At 45.4% G+C, this 18725-nt stretch overlaps 1 protein-coding gene across 3 annotated transcripts in view; it reads right to left on the bottom strand.

Moving 5' to 3' along the window:
- Positions 1-18500, bottom strand: part of LOC147101903 (uncharacterized) — a 136273-nt gene extending 117773 nt beyond the window's left edge. For all 3 annotated transcript variants that reach the window (XM_085965994.1, XM_085965996.1, XM_085965995.1), the window contains exon 1: positions 18398-18500. In XM_085965994.1, coding sequence (XP_085822120.1) covers positions 18398-18455 — 58 coding nt within the window. In that variant the 5' untranslated portion in view covers positions 18456-18500. The remainder of the gene's footprint in view (positions 1-18397) is intronic.
- Positions 18501-18725: the final 225 nt, after the last annotated feature.

The raw sequence follows: 18725 nt of genomic DNA, 5'->3' as shown, positions 1-18725 counted from the left end.
ATTTTGTATGTTTCAATTAGATCACCTCTCATTCTTCTAAACTCCAGAGAATATAGGCCTAGTCTACTCAATCTCTCCTCATAGGACAATCCCCCCATCCCAGGAACCAGTCTGGTGAACCTTCGCTGCACTCCCTCTATGGCAAGTATATCCTTCCTTAGGTAAGGAGACCAAAACTGTACACAATACTCCAGGTGTGGTCTCACCAGGGCCCTATATAATTGTAGTAAGACGTCTTTACTCTTATACTCAAATCCTGTTGTAATAAAAACCAACATACCATTTGCTTTCCTAATTGCTTGCTGTACCTGCATGTTAACTTTCAGTGATTCGTGTACAAGGACACCCAGGTCCCTCTGAACACCAATATTTCCCAATCTCTCACCATTTAAAAATACTCTGCTTTTCTATTTTTCCTACCAAAGTGGATAACTTCACATTTCTCCACATTATATTCCATTTGCCATGTTCTTCCAACTCACTTAGCCTGTCTATATCCCCTTGCAGCCTCTTTGCATCCTCCTCACAACTTACATTCCCACCCAGCTTTGTATCATCAGCAAACTTGGATATATTACATTTGGTCCCCTCATCCAAATCATTGATGTAGATTGTGAATAGCTGAGGCCCAAGCACTGATCCTTGCGGTACCCCACTAGTTATAGCCTGCCAACCCGAAAATGACCCATTTATTCCTACTCTCTATTTTCTGTCCATTAACCAATCCTCAATCCATGCTAGTATATTACCCCCAATCCCATGAGCCCTAATTTTGTTTAATAACCTCTTGTGTGGCACCTTATCGAATGTCTTCTGAAAATCCAAATACACCACATCCACTGAAATTCCCCCTTATGTATTCTGCTAGTTACAACCTCAAAAAACGCTAACAGATTCATCAAACACGATTTCCCTTTCATGAATCTGTGTTGACTCTCCCCAATCCTATTATTATTTTCTAAGTGCCCTGTTACCATGTCCTTAATAATAGATTCTAGCATTTTCCCTACTACTGATGTCAGGCTAACTGGTCTGTAGTTCCCCGTTTTCTCTCTCCCTCCTTTCTTAAATAATAGGGTTACATTTGCTACCTTTCAATCCACGGGAACTATTCTAGAATCTATGGAGTTTTGGAAGATGACAACCAATGCATCCACTATCTCTATAGCCACTTCTTTTAAAACCCTAGGATGTAGGCCATCAGGTTCAGGGGATTTATCGGTTTTCAGTCCCATTAATTTCTCCAATACTTTTTTTTTACTAATACTAATTTCTTTCAGTTCCTCATTCTCGCGGGACCCTTGGTCCCCCACTATTTTCAGGAGGTTTTTTGCGTCTTCTTCCGTGAAGACAGAACCAAGTATTTGTTTAATTTCGCTGGCATTTCCTTATTCCCCATTATAATTTCTCCTGTCTCAGCCTGTAAGGGACCCATGTTTACTTTCACTAATCTTTTCCTATTTACATATCTATAGAAGCTTTTAGTCTGTTTTTATGTCTCTCGCTAGTCCACTCTCATATTCTATTTTCCCTTTCTTTATCAATTTCTTGGTCCTCCTTTGCTGAATTCTAAAATCCTCCCAATCCTCAGGCTTACTACTCTTTTTGGCAACATTATAAGCCTCTTCCTTTAATCTAATGCTATCTTTAATTTCTGTTATGAGCCACGGTTGGACCATTCTTTCCGTGGTGTTTTTATTCCTTAAGGGAATGTATATTCGTTGCGAATTATGAATTGTTTCTTCAAATGTTTGCCATTGCTTTTCTACTGTCATATCTTTTAATCTAGTTTCCCAACCTACCTTAGCCAACTCGCCTTTCATACCTACGTAGTTTGCTTTGATCAGGTTTAGGACCCTAGTTTCAGACTTAACTAAATCACTCTGAAACTTAACATAAAATTCTCATATCATCACTGCTCCCCAGCGTTGCCTTTACTACAAGGTTTTTAATTAACCCTGTCTCATTGCACAGTACTAGATCTAAAAGAACCAATTCCCTAGTAGGTTCCTTGACGTACTGATCTAGAAAACTATCTTGAATGCATTCCATGAACTCTTCCTCTGCATTAGTTCTGCAAATTTGAGGCTACAGTTCTGCCTGCAACAGGTGGCAGATTTCAGTAAGCACATACTTAGTGAAGCGGAGACATTGCATACACTGTTACTCGCTGGGGTTGAGGTAGGAAAATTGCTGCTTGAAGATCCTGGATGAATGTGGCCCCCTGCTGAGAGCCCTTCTCCCCGCCTCCTCCTCGCTTTTCGAACAGCTTGTCCTCCTCTGTGCTGCCTCTGCTCATTCTCCCTGTCATGCTGAAGGCTAAGGGATATACAAATGACTGCACCCATGTCTGGGAGCAACTGGTCTGAGCAGAAGCCTTGAAGTTACCTACCACAGCCCTCCCTGGAGTCTTCAGCAACTTCAAATAAGGTAACAAACCACCAAACACTTCTACAAACTCAACAAGAGCCAGTAGAAATCAACTCGCACCTAACCTGAAAGCAGTTGATGATCTTTTTAAATAGCTCTGGTGGGGGGTGGGAGGTCCTTCCTGCTACTGAATGCATGTGTATGTTTAAAAGGGGAGCAATTGTGGCTTCACCACACGGCCAAATCTGCTGGGAACAGCAGCCAAGGCTGGAAGAGGCCCAGCAAGGTAATCTTCTAAAATGTTTTTAGTTTCCTTGCGGTTCCGTAATGCAGTACAGAATACATACTGCACTGCTGTACTTTGCTGTATTGATGACCCATTAAATCTTATATGATCTTTGATAATATTGTACTTTCTTGAAACATGTATGCACAAATATGCAGTCAAAGGTCTTAAATAATACTCTGTTTCATGCCATATGCTAGCTCGGCACTAGTAAAGAGGCACAGATCTGTCGAAGGCAATGAGGCAAAATTTACACAATTAATTGTAAGCAACAAAATATAGTATTGTTATTCTCATGCAGGTACTATTATATACTTACACATCACTGCACATGTTGAACAAAAGAAGTTACCAACTGCAATTATTTCTTTTGTACAGCATGTTTGGTTAAAGTACAGTAATGCTTATACGCATCATTTTTATTACTAGTAGTGCAAAATAATAAAGTAATATAGGTATTTTTAACATATCCCCTACTCATAGGCACAACTTAACTGCATGTTCCCACAACCTTTTTTTTATTCATTCACGGGATGTGGGCATCACTGGCAAGGCCAACATTTATTGCCCATCCCTAATTACCCTTGCGATGGTGAGCCGCCTTCTTGAACCGCTGCAGTCCGTGTGGTGAAGGTACTGCCACAGTGCTGTTAGGGAGGGAGTTCCAAGATTTTGACTCAGCGACGATGAAGGACCGGTGTTATATTTCCAAGTCAGGACAGTGTGTGACTTGGAGGGGTACTTGGGGGTGATGGTGTTTCCATGCGCCTGCTGCCTTTGTCCTTTTAGGTGGTAAGGTCGTGGGTTTGGGAGGTGCTGTCGAAGAAGCCTTGGCGAGTTGCTGCAGTGCATCTTGTAGATGGTGCACACTACAACCACGGTGCGCCGGTGGTGGAGGGAGTGAATGTTTAAGGTGGTGGATAGGGTGCCAATCAAGCAAGCTGCTTTGTCCTGGATGGTGTCGAGCTTCTTGAGTGTTGTTGAAGCTGCACTCATCCAGGCAAGTGGAGAGTATTCCATCACACTCCTTACTTGTGCCTTGTAGATGGTGGAAAAGCTTTGGGGAGTCAGGTGAGACACTCGCCGCAGAATACCCAACCTCTGACGAAGGGTCATCGACCTGAAACATTAACTCTGTTTCTCTCTCCACAGATGCTGCCTGACCTGCTGAGTATTTCCAGAATTTTCTGTTTTTAACCCAGCCTCTGATCTGCTCTTGTAGCCACAGTATGTATGTGGCAGGTCCAGTTAAGTTTCTGGTCAATGGTGACCCGCAGGATGTTGATGGTGGGGAATTCAGTCATGGTAATGCCGTTGAATGTCAAGGGGTGATGGTTAGACTATCTTGTATTGGAGATGGTCTTTATCTGGCACTTGTGTGGCGTGGATGCTACTTATCAGCCCAAACCTTAATGTCATCCAGGTCTTGCTGCATGCGGGTACAGACTGCTTCATTATCTAAGGAGTTGCGAATATAACTGAACACTGTGCAATCATCAGCAAACATCCCCATGTCTGACCTTATGATGGAGGGAAGGTCATTGACAAAGCAGCTGAAGATGGGTGAGCCTAGGACACTGCCCTGAGGAACTTCTGCAGCGATATCCTTGTGCTGTGATGATTGGCCTCCAACAACCACAACCATCTTCCTTTGTGCTAAGTATAAATCCAGCCAGTGGAGAGTTTTCCCCCTGATTCCCATTGACTTCAATTTTACGAGGGCTCCTCGATGCCACCCTCAGTAAAATGCTGCCTTGATGTCAAGGGCAGTCACTTTCACCTCATCTCTGGAATTCAGCTCTTTTGTCCATGTTTGGACCAAGGCTGTAATGAGGTCTGGAGCTGAGTGGTCCTGGCGGAACCCAAACTGAGCATCGGTGAGCAGATTATTGGTGAGTGAGTGCCACTTGATAGCACTGTCGACAACACCTTCCATCACTTTGCTGATTATTGAGAGTAGACTGATGGGGTGGTAATTGGCCGGATTGGATTTATCCTGCTTTTTGTGGACTGGACATATCTGGACAATTTTCCACATTACAAACCTTACAAACATTGCTCTCACAATAAACCCCACATGCTACGTAATTGTTTGTTTTATGCACGTCATCACCCCATTGTGTTCCGTCTACTGACACCTGGGTTTGACTGTATTTCATGACAAGTTGGCATCATCACTTTTGAAGAAGACTATCTCTGATACCAGAGAGAGATTGGCCATATATGGTAGACCCTGAAAACTCTGGCCTCTCACTCCATATGGGGAGGAAGCTTTTGAACTCGGGGTGGGGGATGAGGGAATAGCCAACAGAATGAGGCAGAGATGGGGAATTCAAAGGACAAGTGCCAGCTGTAGGTCTGTCATTACTTTCTGTTTAGCTTCCTTGTCATTCTTTTGTATCCCACAATGTCAGCAAACTAGATCATGAAACTCTCATGCCAATCTTTCTACTGAAAGTTACATGTGAACTCTGCTCAACAATCCATTCTGACCCTTCTTCTTTTCGTTCTCTAATGTGCCAGACCAAGAGGAGGTAGAAGAGGAACAGATCTACCAGGCCCTCCTCTTCCAGTGCTGTCCACATTTCATTGTACATGCCATCATTCTCTCCCTAAGCACTAGCTCAGACATCCAAGAGGCATTAGACAGCGAGCTGGTCAAAGGATGACACACACAGCAGGAGTAGGCAGTCGGAGCTGGGGCCTGAACATAAGGAGGGTAATTTTGACTGTGTGATAGTGTAAAATGGGTGATAATAAATCGGCAGCTCGTTTTACATCTCTCACGATTTTTATTTCAATTAAAGTCATGGAAATAAACATGAGAGATGTAAAACGGGCTGCCGATTCGCTATCACCCATTTGAGACCATCGCACAGTCAAAATTATCCCCAAGTAGTGAAATAATAGTCTGTATGAAAGGTGCTTGTACAAAATGAAGAACACACAACACAATAATGCTGTGCACAACTTCATCAAGAAGAAATATTGGGATGGTTTTTCATAAAGTCTGTGAAACCCTTTGACAAGACGATCCCCCTTTAAAGTTTTAAAAATGTACTGATCCAAATGGATATGACACATTCCTGGGCAAAATAAGGTTTGAATCCATGGTAAGTGTGGTGAAACACGACACATTTCCATACATATTATGAACCTGAAACTATTGAGTGTTCAAATGAATCTCCATCAATAGTGAGCAACGGGCTTCAGAAATTGCTGCATGAACTGTAAACAATCAAGGCAATAGTCCTAGATTTAGTAAATACTGTAGATATGTGGGGTTCTCTGGGATACCAGATCTGGCACAGTAATATCATGGCATTAATAAATAAATAATTTCCAATTGCCATTTTAAACTTCAAGCCATAAACCTTCCTTGGATGGCTGGGTATATGTGACCTAAAGAGGAAAAGCTTGCATACTTAAAACAAGAGCCACATCATCAAATTGAATGTCTGGTAGAGACTGCCACTCATGGCTCAGGACTGAAGTTAGGAAACAGTTCTACACACAAAGGGTGGTAGAAGTTTGGAACTTTCTTCCGCAAACGGCAATTGGTGCTAGGTCAATTGTTAACTTTAAATCTAAGATTGATAGATTTTTGTTAACCATTAAGGGTTCATTTCCCATTGTGATGATTGGGCCACCTTCTGGATTCACCTCAGTTCTTTTTCTTCAGTGGACAATAGAAGTTTGTTCTGCTGTCAGCACACCATGAAAAAGTTTATCTTCACTGATTTATCATTGTTGGTAATTGTAAAGTTTTAGTATTTTTTCAAATTATGAGCTGTATTTCTTTCCTACTACTGGAAGGGGGTCATAGCAGCACTTCCGTCTGCCACCACGACCTCGCCGTGCACTTGTTCCCGTTTCCTGGGTTGGCAGTTATTTACTATATAGGGTGGGCTCCCAGCACGATCTCCATCACCAGGAGGGAGCCAGACCTGCTGGGACTGGGACATGGTCCTCATAATGATTGGTTGGGGACTCAGCAGAGCGATAGGTGCCCACTACTGGACCCTCTCCCTCCAAAAAGGGCATCAGGGGGCAAAGTTTTAAATTGGTAAATTTGAAACAGGCCAACTCAGTGTTGATCATCACTCCCACTTCTATCCAATAATTTATAAACATAAATTCAGACAGTAGTCCAATACTACCTTAAATACACAAAATGTGGTGTAAAAGTTAAATCTTCCATTACTAAATGAATGAAATGATTGATTGATTGATTGATATGTTGTACTAAATGTCTATGTGGCTGTTTGGCAGAGCAGCTCAAGTCTGCGGGGCCTCTGGCATGAGAGGCGTTCTCTTTTTAGTGTGCTGGGTACGGGAGCCCGAGGCTTTGCAAGGCCTGATCTACAATCACGTGCCAATACCTGGAGTCCTTGTGCTCCGGGACCCACTCCTGTGTCTAAAATGGCGGTGAGAACCTCCCTGCCGTCGTACTCTGGGTACCGAAGAGGAAAGACGCAGCGAACAACATACGAACATACGAATTAGGAGCAGGAGTAGGCCACTTGGCCCTTCGAGCCTGCTCCGCCATTCAATAAGAGCATGGCTGATCCGATTACTCCACATTCCCGCCTACCCCCGATAACTTTTCGCCCCTTGCTTATCAAGAATCTATCGACCTCTGCCTTAAAAATATTCAAAGACTCTGCATCCACCACCCTCTGAGGAAGAGTTCCCAAGACTCACGACCCTCTGTAAGAAAAAATGTCTCATCTCTGTCTTAAATGGGCGACCCCTTATTTTTAAACAGTGACCCCTAGTTCTAGATTCTCCCACAAGAGGAAACATGCTCTCCACATCCACCCTGTGAAGACCCCTCAGGATCTTCTATGTTTCAATCAAGTCATCCCTTATTCTTCTAAACTCCAGCAGATACAAGCCTCGCCTGTCCAACCTTTCCTCATAAGACAACCCGCCCATTCCAGCTATTAGTCCAGTAAACCTTCTCTGAACTGCTTCCAACACATTTACATCCTTCCTGAAATAAGGAGACCAATACTGTACACAGTACTCCAGATGTGGTCTCACCAATGCCCTGTATAACTGAAGCATAACCTCCCTACTTTTGTATTCAATTCCCCTCACAATAAACGATAACAGCATGGTCACTATCTTCATTAAGAGATGGTGTGGAGATGCCGGTGTTGGACTGGGGTGGACAAATGTAAGAAATCACAACACCAGGTTATAGTCCAACAGCTTTATTTGAAATCACAAGCTTTCGGAGCACTGCTCCTTCGGCAGGTGAAGTGGAGAGATGCATAAAAACACAGCTTATATAGCTTTATTTGAAATCACAAGCTTTCGGAGCGCTGCTCCTTCGTCAGGTGAAGTGGAGAGATGCATAAAAACACAGCTTATATAGTCAGAGAACAATGTCAGATGTTTACAGGTAATCTTTCTAACTGCCATTTATCACACCTCGGCAGAGAGATAATCACAGCGATCAAAGGTGTAAATGGTGTCCAAACAGGTCAGTCAGGAAAACATTACATCAAAGAACAATGAGGTGGGGTCACAAGGGGTCAAATGTTGCAGATGCTGGGGTCTGTATGAAAAACAAATAAAGACAAAAAACATTTTTTTTTTTGCTGGAAATCACAGCAGGTCCGGCCGCATCTGTGTGGAGAGAACAAGCCAACGACGACTCGAGTCTGGATGACCCTACGTCAGGTGGGGTTACATGTAGCGTGACATGAACCCAAGATCTCGGTTGAGGCCGTCCTCATGGGTGCGGAACTTGGCTATCAGTTTCTGCTCGACGATTTTGCGTTGTCGTGTGTCTCGAAGGCCGCCTTGGAGAATGCTTACCCGAAGATCGGAGGCTGAATGTCCTTGACTGCTGAAGTGTTCCCCGACTGAGGGGGAACACTTCTGCCTGGCGATTGTTCCGCGGTGTCCGTTCATCCGTTGTCGCAGTGTCTGCATGGTCTCGCCGATGTACCATGCTCCAGGGCATCCTTTCCTGCAACGTAGGAGGTAGACAACGTTGGCTGAGTCACATGAGTATGTACCATGTACCTGGTGGGTGGTGTCCTCACGTGTGATGATGGTATCTGTGTTGATGATCTGGCATGTCTTGCAGAGGTTGCTGTGGCAGGGTTGTGTGGTGTCGTGGTCGCTGTTCTCCTGAAAGCTGGGTAATTTGCTGCGAACGATGGTCTGTTTGAGGTTAGGCAGCTGTTTGAAGGTGAGTAGTGGAGGCGTGGGGATGGCCTTAGCGAGGTGTTCATCGTCATCGATGACATGTTGAAGGCTGCGAAGAACATGGCGTAGTTTCTCCGCTCCAGGGAAGTACTGCACGATGAAGGGTACTCTGTTGGTTGTGTCCCGTGTTTGTCTTCTGAGGAAGTCTATGCGATTTTTCGCTGTGGCCCGTCAGAACTGTCGATCAACGAGTCGAGCATCATATCCCGTTCTTACGAGGGCGTCTTTCAGCATCTGTAGGTGTGTCCATCGCGTTCCTCCTCGTCTGAGCAGATCCAATTGAAGTTCTCAGCCGACGGCTCAATTTCTGCCCCACCACCAAAATGGACCCCATCGGTCTCGCGGCAGACACAGAGGAATTCATCAGGAGAACGAGGCTCCGGGAATTCTTCCACAAATCCCAAGATGTCAGCAGCGAACCCAATGAGACAATCAATGATCCGGACCAGCAGACAGAAGGATCCGCAGTGCAGCAACTGAAGAAGAGAGTCAAATTGGACCCCTCCAGAGGGTCGCTGCCCTAAGCTTGACATGTATGCTCAAGCTGTCAGGAGATGCATCAACGCCAGATTCATCAGCCGCACTCAAGACAGTCCAGAATGTCACCCGAGCACAACGCAACGCCATCCACGCTCTCAAGACCAACCGCAACATCGTCATCAAACCAGCAGACAAAGGAGGAGCCATCGTCATACAGAACAGAACGGACTATTGCAAAGAAGCATACCGACAACTGGACAACCAGGAACACTACAGACAGTTACCTGCAGATCCGACCAAAGAACACACCAGCCAACTCAACAGACTGATCAAGACCTTCGATCCAGACCTTCAAAGCATCCTACGCACTCTCAGCCCACGTACTCCCCGCGTGGGAGACTTCTACTGCCTCCCAAAGATGCACAAAGCCAACACACCCGGACGTCCTATCGGATCAGGCAACGGAACCCTGTGTGAGAACCTCTCTGGATACGTCAAGGGCATCCTGAAACCCATCGTACAGGGAACCCCCAGCTTCTGTCGTGACACCACAGACTTCTTACAGAAACTCAGCACCCACGGACCAGTTGAACCAGGAACACTCCTCGCCACGATGGACGTCTCGGCACTCTACACCAGTATCCCCCACGATGACGGCATCGCTGCGACAGCCTCAGTACGCAACACCAACTACAGCCAATCTCCAGACGCCATCCTACAACTCATCCGCTTCATCCTTGACCACAATGTCTTCACCTTCGACAACCAGTTGTTTACACAAACACACGGAACAGCCATGGGGACCAAATTTGCACCCCAATACGTCAGCATCTTCATGCACAAGTTCGAGCAAGACTTCTTCACTGCACAGGACCTCCAACCAACGCTATACACCAGATACATTGACGACATTTTCTTCCTATGGACCCACGGCGAAGAATCACTGAAAAGACTACACGATAACATCAACAAGTTCCATCCCACCATCAAACTCACCATGGACTACTCCTCAGAATCGGTTTCATTCTTGGACACACGAATCTCCATCAAAGACGGACACCTCAGCACTTCACTCTGCCGCAAGCCCACGGACAACCTCAGGATGCTCCACTTCTCCAGCTTCCACCCTAACCACGTTAAAGAAGCCATCCCCTATGGACAAGCCCTGCGAATACACAGGATCTGCTCAGGCGAGGAGGAACGCGATGGACACCTACAGACGCTGAAAGACGCCCTCGTAAGAACGGGATATGATGCTCGACTCGTCGATTGACAGTTCAGACGGGCCACAGCGAAAAATCGCATAGACCTCCTCAGAAGACAAACACGGGACACAACCAACAGAGTACCCTTCGTCGTCCAGTACTTCCCCGGAGCAGAGAAACTACGCCATGTTCTTCGCAGCCTTCAACATGTCATCAATGACAATGAACACCTCGCTAAGGCCATCCCCACGCCTCCACTACTCGCCTTCAAACAGCCGCCTAACCTCAAACAGACCATCGTTCGCAGCAAATTACCCAGCTTTCAGGAGAACAGCGACCACGACACCACACAACCCTGCCACAGCAACCTCTGCAAGACATGCCAGATCATCAACACAGATACCATCATCACACGTGAGGACACCACCCACCAGGTACATGGTACATACTCATGTGACTCAGCCAACGTTGTCTACCTCATACGTTGCAGGAAAGGATGCCCTGGAGCATGGTACATCGGCGAGACCATGCAGACACCGCGCAACAATCGCCAGGCAGGAGTGTTCCCTCCCAGTCGGGGAACACTTCAGCAGTCAAGGTCATTCAGCCTCCGATCTTCGGGTAAGCATTCTCCAAGGCAGCCTTCGAGACACACGACAACGCAAAATCGTCGAGCAGAAACTGATAGCCAAGTTCCGCACCCATGAGGACGGCCTCAACCGAGATCTTGGGTTCATGTCACGCTACATGTAACCCCACCTGACGTAGGGTCATCCAGACTCGAGTCGTCGTTGGCTTGTTCTCTCCACACAGATGCGGCCGGACCTGCTGTGATTTCCAGCAAAAAAAAAGTTTTTTGTCTTTTTTTGTTTTTCATACAGACCCCAGCATCTGCAACATTTGACCCCTTGTGACCCCATCTCATTGTTCTTTGATGTAATGTTTTCCTGACTGACCTGTTTGGACACCATTTACACCTTTGATTGCGGTGATTATCTCTCTGCCGAGGTGTGATAAATGGCAGTTAGAAAGATTACCTGTAAACATGACATTGTTCTCTGACTATATAAGCTGTGTTTTTATGCATCTCCACTTCACCTGACGAAGGAGCAGTGCTCCGAAAGCATGTGATTTCAAATAAAGCTGTTGGACTATAACCTGGTGTTGTGTGATTTCTTACATTCATTAAGAGAGTAATCGAGATGAGCAGCCATGACTCAACTCAGACTAATGTACTCGAGCTTCGGCTCACATCCAGCGAACCAGATAGAATGAACTGGCGGACCGGATACGGCCCACGGGTCAGATTTTGCCCACCACTGGGCTAACTGCTCCCCCGCTCTTTACTGAGGAAACTTCCAGAAATGGCAGGGACCCGACGTAAGTGGGTCTGCATCAGAGTTACGTCGGGATACTGGTGCTATCCCGGCGGAATTCAGGCAACACCTTTCACCTACTTGCACCAATAAATAAAAAATTGCATTTTATAACTCACTGGAATGAAATCAAGTCCAAGACTAATTTTGAATTAATAGTTAAAATTCCTTCAGAGGCGAGTTGAGACTAAAAGCTCGCTGCAAGTTTAAAAAAAACTTCCAAGTAAACAATCTTCCAATCGCTTCGATTGTGTCAATTCCGAGCTTTTTGAGGATGTAACTGGTAGAATAGATAAGGGAGAACCAGTGGATGTGGTATATTTGGATTTTGATAAAGTCCCACATAAGAGGTTAGTGTGCAAAATTAAAGCACATGGGATTGAGGGTAATATACTGGCATGGATTGAAAATTGGTTAACAGACAGGAAACAGAGAGTAGGAATAAATGGGTCTTTTTTGGGGTGGCAGGCGGTGACTAGTGGGGCACCGCAGGAATCAGTGCTTGGGCCCCAGCTATTCACAATATATATCAATGATTTGGATGAGGGAACCAAATGTAATATTTCCAAGTTTGCTGATGACATGAAACTAGGTGGGATTGCGAGTTGTGAGGAGGATGCAAAAAGGCTTCAAGGCGATTTAGACAATTTGAGTGAGTGGGCAAATACATAGCAGATGCAGTATAACGTGGATAAATGTGAAGTTATCCACTTCGGTAGGAAAAACAGAAAGGCAAAGTATTATTTAAATGGTGATAGATTGGGAAATGTTGATGTACAGAGGGACCTGAGTGTCCTTGTACACCAGTCACTGAAAGCAAACATGCAGGTGCAGCAAGCAGTTAGGAAGGCAAATGGTATATTGGCCTTCATTGCAAGAGGATTTGAGTACAGGAGCAAGGATGTCTTACTAGTTATGCAGGGCCTTGGTGAGACCACACCTGGAGTACTGTGTGCAGTTTTGGTCTTCTTACCTAAGAAAGGATATACTAAGGGAGTACAGCGAAGGTTCACCAGACTGATTCCTGGGAGGGTAGGATTGTCGTATGAGGAGAGATTGGGTCGACTAGGCCTGTATTCACTAGTTTAGAAGAATGAGAGGGGATCTCATTGAAACGTCTAACATTCTGACAGGGCTAGACAGACTGGATGCAGGGAGGATGTTTCCCCTGGCTGGGGGGGTCGAGAACAAGTGGTCACAGTCTCAGGATACGGGGTAGGACATTTAGGACTGAGATGAGGAGAAATTTCTTCACTCAAGAGGGTGGTGAACCTGTGGAATTCTCTACCACAGAAGGCTGTGGAGGACAAGTCACTGGATATATTTAAGGAGATAGATTTCTAGACACAAAAGGCATCAAGGAGTATGGAACAGAGCGGGACTATGGTATTGAGATAAAGGATCAGCCATGATCATACTGAATGGCGGAGCAGGCTCGAATGGCCTACTCCTGCTCCTATTTTTCTGTTTCCATGCTGCCAATGGCGTTATTTTATATATTTAAAGTATTTATGTTGTCATGCATCTGGAAAGTGTGCACAGATTTATGGAAACTGAACCAACAATCCGAGAGTAACTCACCTTTCACGGTCCAGTAACAGAGCAGAAACTTAGGTTTCAGGTGTGGTAATGACACATTGATGCAGCGAATGGCAGATTCGATTTGCCTGCCTGTTTTTGGTTGTGACTCCCTTGCTGCCTCGGAGAAAATGGCCCGCCTCCTGACGTTACATGGAGCGGGGTCAGGATCGAAGGTGGGCACTGGCCGGCTAGATTGGAGCCATTGGTGGGCCGGATACAGCCCGCGGACCATATTTTGCAGATTTACTTTTTCTATACTCTTTACAATCTTATAAGATCACCACCTCTCAGATTCCTCCATTCAAGGCTGAAGAGCCCAAGTTTCTCCACTCATTCCACTTAACTCAGACCTCTAATAGGGATCAGCTTGTGACTGTTCTCTGCATTGTCTTCAATACTTGAATGCCTTCTTTGTGTCTCAGTGACCAGAACTGAAAATAGTAAACCCATGCAGACATGTAGCAACAAGGGTTCTGATTGAGTGGACCACTGTCACCCTGAAACAATTATCTCCGATAATAACTCGGAGGCGTGTTCAGAGCACGGGGGGGGGGAGGAGGCATACGGGTGGGGGGGGGTGCCAACAGCGGGTGGGAAACCCATAAGACATTTCAGTGCATCTGTCTGTGGCATTTTAACACAGCCACCAAATTAGAATATTACTTGCGGGTTTGGCATCGAATTCACGACAGTGGGCATGGTGCGAACCCGCATGCCGCGATCGCAACTCAAGTGTTGAGAGGGCCAATCCAAAGATGGAATTTGGAGGTGTTGGGAGGTTTTGCACAGAGACAGCAATTGCAGAAGATGGACTCAGGTCGAACGATTCCCCTAAGGTGCACGGGCGCGTGGCCGTCCATCGATCAGGAGGTCCCGCACAGGCCGCTCACCAGCTGTTGCTGCTGGAAAAGATACTGTGCAACAAATTTGAAGGGACTGTGCATGAAAAAAAAAGGGCACTCAGAGGTTGTGCCCCGCTTTAACAATGCTTCACTTGATGTACTGCTGGTGGCAGTGAGGAGTCATAGAGAGAAACTCTTCCCCAGCAATGGGATGAAGAAACCTACTGCTGCCACAAAGAGATGTGGCTGGATGTGGGCGAGGAGGTCAGCAGCAGTAGCATTATGTCACACTCCTGGCTTCAGTGCAGGAAGCACTTTAATGACCTAACCAGGTCAGGAAAGTTGAACACAGTTGCACATTCACCTACATCCAAGCATACTTCATCACATCACTCCTCACACCCATTTACTTTGCGAGCGCATCCATCGTTCTCGTTCAACGTCCCTGGCCATCACAGATGGGAGATCCCAGCTACCTGGTGACACAATTAAGTATCAGCAACCTACATGGCACTCAATCATGTTGACTTGATTTCAGCAGTGAGTGAATCCAGCATTTTCTGTTGTTATTTCAGATTTCCAGCATCCGCAGTATTTTGCTGTTGTGAGTGTGAATTATGTTCATCTTCATTAAAAATTGCAACATTCTTACCTTGCCAGTACTAATTCATATCTCTCCTCCAGGGACATCATGTGTGCAGCAGCAGTCGGCAGACCTCACGGATGATTCCTTCTGAGGGTGCACCGTCACAGGACTCATGCTTAACATGCACCAGTGCAGATACTCGCACTTTGGTGAGTCCAATTAGAGATAGTTGGGTTTTCACCTGGTGACTCACACTGCACAAGTGAGCAAGAGCAGACAGTGGTGGCAGAGACAGCTGTGGAGAATCTACGTCGGAGGGTGCAGCCCGCTCCAATCTCTACTTAGTTCGACTCAGATGCTGTACCTCGGAGGCCATTGATGAAAATGATGATAAACACTGAGGGGCAGCAGAAACTCTGTGATGTACTAGCAGGCCTTCCATGCACACTGTCCACAATTGCAGAGAGAATGGAGGAGTAAACGTTAAGCATGACTGGGTTGATGTTGCAGGACATTGCAATGATGTCTTCTGCCATGAAGAGTGGCCAGTTCCATGGAACATCAATCGCAGCAATCAAATGAGTCCATGCATGCCTTGATCACGGCCGTGCGGACTCTGGCTGCCAACATGTCCCGTGCCTTAAATAGGAGACACCTTAGCCTTACAGCGCCCATGATCTGCACCAGGCTGCTCTCCAGCAGAGCAGTAGGAGGGAAGTGTGGCTCACCCATGAGAGAGATGATGGCGAAAGGAGACACGGAAGTTGGAACTCCACTCAAAGTACTCCCATTTCTAACCTGTTGGCCCCCCCACCCCACAGTCAGTATGCTGCCTTCTCTCCCAATGACTGAGTGTGCCCCTGCCCAGGTGCAGGCGGAGTCGTCTTTGGGGGGGGGGGGGGCCCTCACGGGCTCCAACACTCAAGTCATCAGGAAAGAGCATCTCAACAGTCAGAGCAGTGATCTGAGCAGCCTGTCTCTACCTCTGCTCAAACCACAGGGGTTGCACCACATAGTAGTAGGAAAAGGAAGAGTAAAGTTTTGTAGTTGCACAAGGGTATGCACATGGGTGTATGAGAAAATGTTATGTTAAGTTTCTGTTGTTCAGTAGAATCACATAAAATTTATTACTTTGTACCACGTTCCCATGTTGTACATTCTTGGTTGCTGGGTGGCAACTCACCTTTTCTGCTGAGAGACAGCATTACTAGGGGATGGGCAGTCGGGCTGCAGGTTTGTGCTAGATGGGTCAAGCTTGGGCCTGCTGGTCTTGTCTTGCCCTTTTGTTGGAATGTTGAGAAATCATGGACAAAATGTTTCATTTTTTAATCACAACTACAGTACTTTAAACAGTGTGCAGCTTCAATAACAAACACAAGTGCATTGATCATGCCTCCTTTCTTGATTTGCTTCCCACACATTCGAGATTAGGGAGAGAAGAATTCACGTTTGGGTTTAAAATGTAGGGCTTATGCTGGACTGGTTGCAAAGTCAGCACTCCACATTTTCTGAACAGGCCACAATACTAGACCACTATTGCTATCGCTGCAATTTCAAATGCACCAGCTTCTTCTTGTTGTTTCATAAGACTCACTTTCGAGATTGTACTTGATTCTGAAATGTGTAGTCTAATTGAGCTTTTACTACATCCTCCACATCCTGCAGGAAGTCCATCAACAACAGCATTGGAGGTTCCTGGCAGCCACATCCCGACACTTATGCCAAGATACGCTGAATTGCAGATTTTCAGGGTGATAAGCCAATAGGGAGGTTTTAAAACAGTGAATCAAAGTGTAAAACACTTCAGAACGGCATAGATAGGTTAACAAATGAGTAGACAGCCTGGCAGATGCAATTTAATCGGAGGAAAAGCAAGGAATGCGTGTACATATTCAATGGAAGATGCTGAAGAGTGTGGAGGAATAATGACTGCTAGGAATCCAAATACATCGGGGGAGAAATTGGGTAGGGCCTGACTAGAGGCGCGAAAATGACAATACACACCTAAAGAGAAACCAGTGAACTGTGGGCGCCACTTAGCTGATCTGACGCAGCTCGTTGGTCAGGCTCAGTGCACAATCAGCCAGCTTGGACGTTGGGGGGCGGGTGGCAAACGTGAGGGGGGCAACCGCGGATCGGCAGAGGCTCGCAGTATTGCTGTGGAACCAGGAGGAGCACTGCTATTCCTTCTGACTCCACATTATGGTAAGTTAAAAAAAAAGTTTACTTACCTTGTATCCAGCGGTCCCTATAAGAACTGCTAGTTTAGCTGCTGTAGAACCGGATAAATTGGTTGGAGCTTGTGTAGTGCAAGCTCCAATTTCAGATCGGGGTCCCAAAACAAGCTTAAGGCCCTTAATTAGCATATGCAGGCGCCCATGACCTAAATACCACCTGATACAACTTTGCCTTCAGCACACTTCAGGGTGAATGGGGCGTGGGGCATAGCACCCCTAAATTCATACGTTTTGCCCCATTTTATGCCCAAAAAATAGGCGCAATGCATATCAATTTCTCCCCATAATTCCTTGAAACTCCAAATGCGGATAGGTAAACCACAAAAAAGCAAATAGCAGTTTAGTTTTATAAGGAAAAAGTTTACAAGAGCAAGGAAGTAATGACTCAATGACAAGTCAGGAATTTGAAATTGTCCAAAGAGAATAAGAAGAGATGTTAGAAGAAATTTCTTGATGCAGAGTTGTTGGATCATTATAATGCTTTGCCACAGGGATTAGTTGAGGTAGAGAACATTGCACCTTTTAAAGGAAATATGGATAAATATTTGAAGCAGAGGAGGACACAGGGCTATGGGGAGACAGCTAGGTAGTAGGACAGAGAGCCGGCAGACTCACTGGGCTGAATGAATGGCCCCCTTTTGTGGCCTAAATTTCTATGTTAAATTATATCAATTTCCACTTCACTCCACAGAAAAACCTTCATTACTTTGTTATGCACTGAAGTTACCATTTTTCTACATATATAGATATTAACAAAATGCTCACAAAGTCTCCTTTTCTTCTATAGTAAAATTTATGGGGCATGTTCTGCAACCATTGTGAGGACTTCAGAACCAAGACCTAGAATAACTAGAATGGATCCAATTAAAATGGAAAGATTTTCAATTTTTGGCATGCAATAAGCATTCTGAGGTCAGAGTTACATATGTTACATAGGATAAAGGTCTCTGATGTGCATTGAGAGACAGTCATCCTAACAGTCTGGACTAAATTAAAACACACATCTCAGGAGGTGCAACTCCCTCGCTCAGTTCAAATTTGCCATTTTACACCTGTATTTTACATCACATTTTAAGTATCTTCCACAAGTTTCTATTACTGATGACTGACATTCCACAAAGGCAGTCAGCGTCAAACAGCTCGATGCAAGGTCCTGCATGAACAATAGTTGACAGTTAATTGCACAAATAAAGATCAGATTCTTCCTACCTGAAGGCAAAGTGATGAGAATGGAAGACAGGATAAAATAAAATGTGAATGCTTCCATGGTGACAGCAGTATCTGCTGTACTTCGAAGCCAACCCCCCCCCAACTTCCCAGGTGACACAAAATGGTGTATTATATAGCATCTGTTTTTAATGAGTGCCTTTGGGAATTATGACATCACATAATATTATGACATCACTGGCCTACATCTGTTCAGTTTCAGCTGTATTTTACAGTTCATCTGACATAACAATGTAACACTGTGACATCATGATTTGATAGAGCACAAGTATGGGACACAAGCTGAGGACGGGAGGACAAACTAATCATA

Source organism: Somniosus microcephalus, chromosome 23 (genome assembly GCF_052327205.1).
Source record: "Somniosus microcephalus isolate GS21.2 chromosome 23, FLI_Smic_1.0, whole genome shotgun sequence".
NCBI classification, from domain to species: Eukaryota; Metazoa; Chordata; class Chondrichthyes; order Squaliformes; family Somniosidae; genus Somniosus; species Somniosus microcephalus.
Note: the sequence above shows the minus strand (reverse complement) of the source record. Positions and strands in the feature narration are given on the sequence as shown.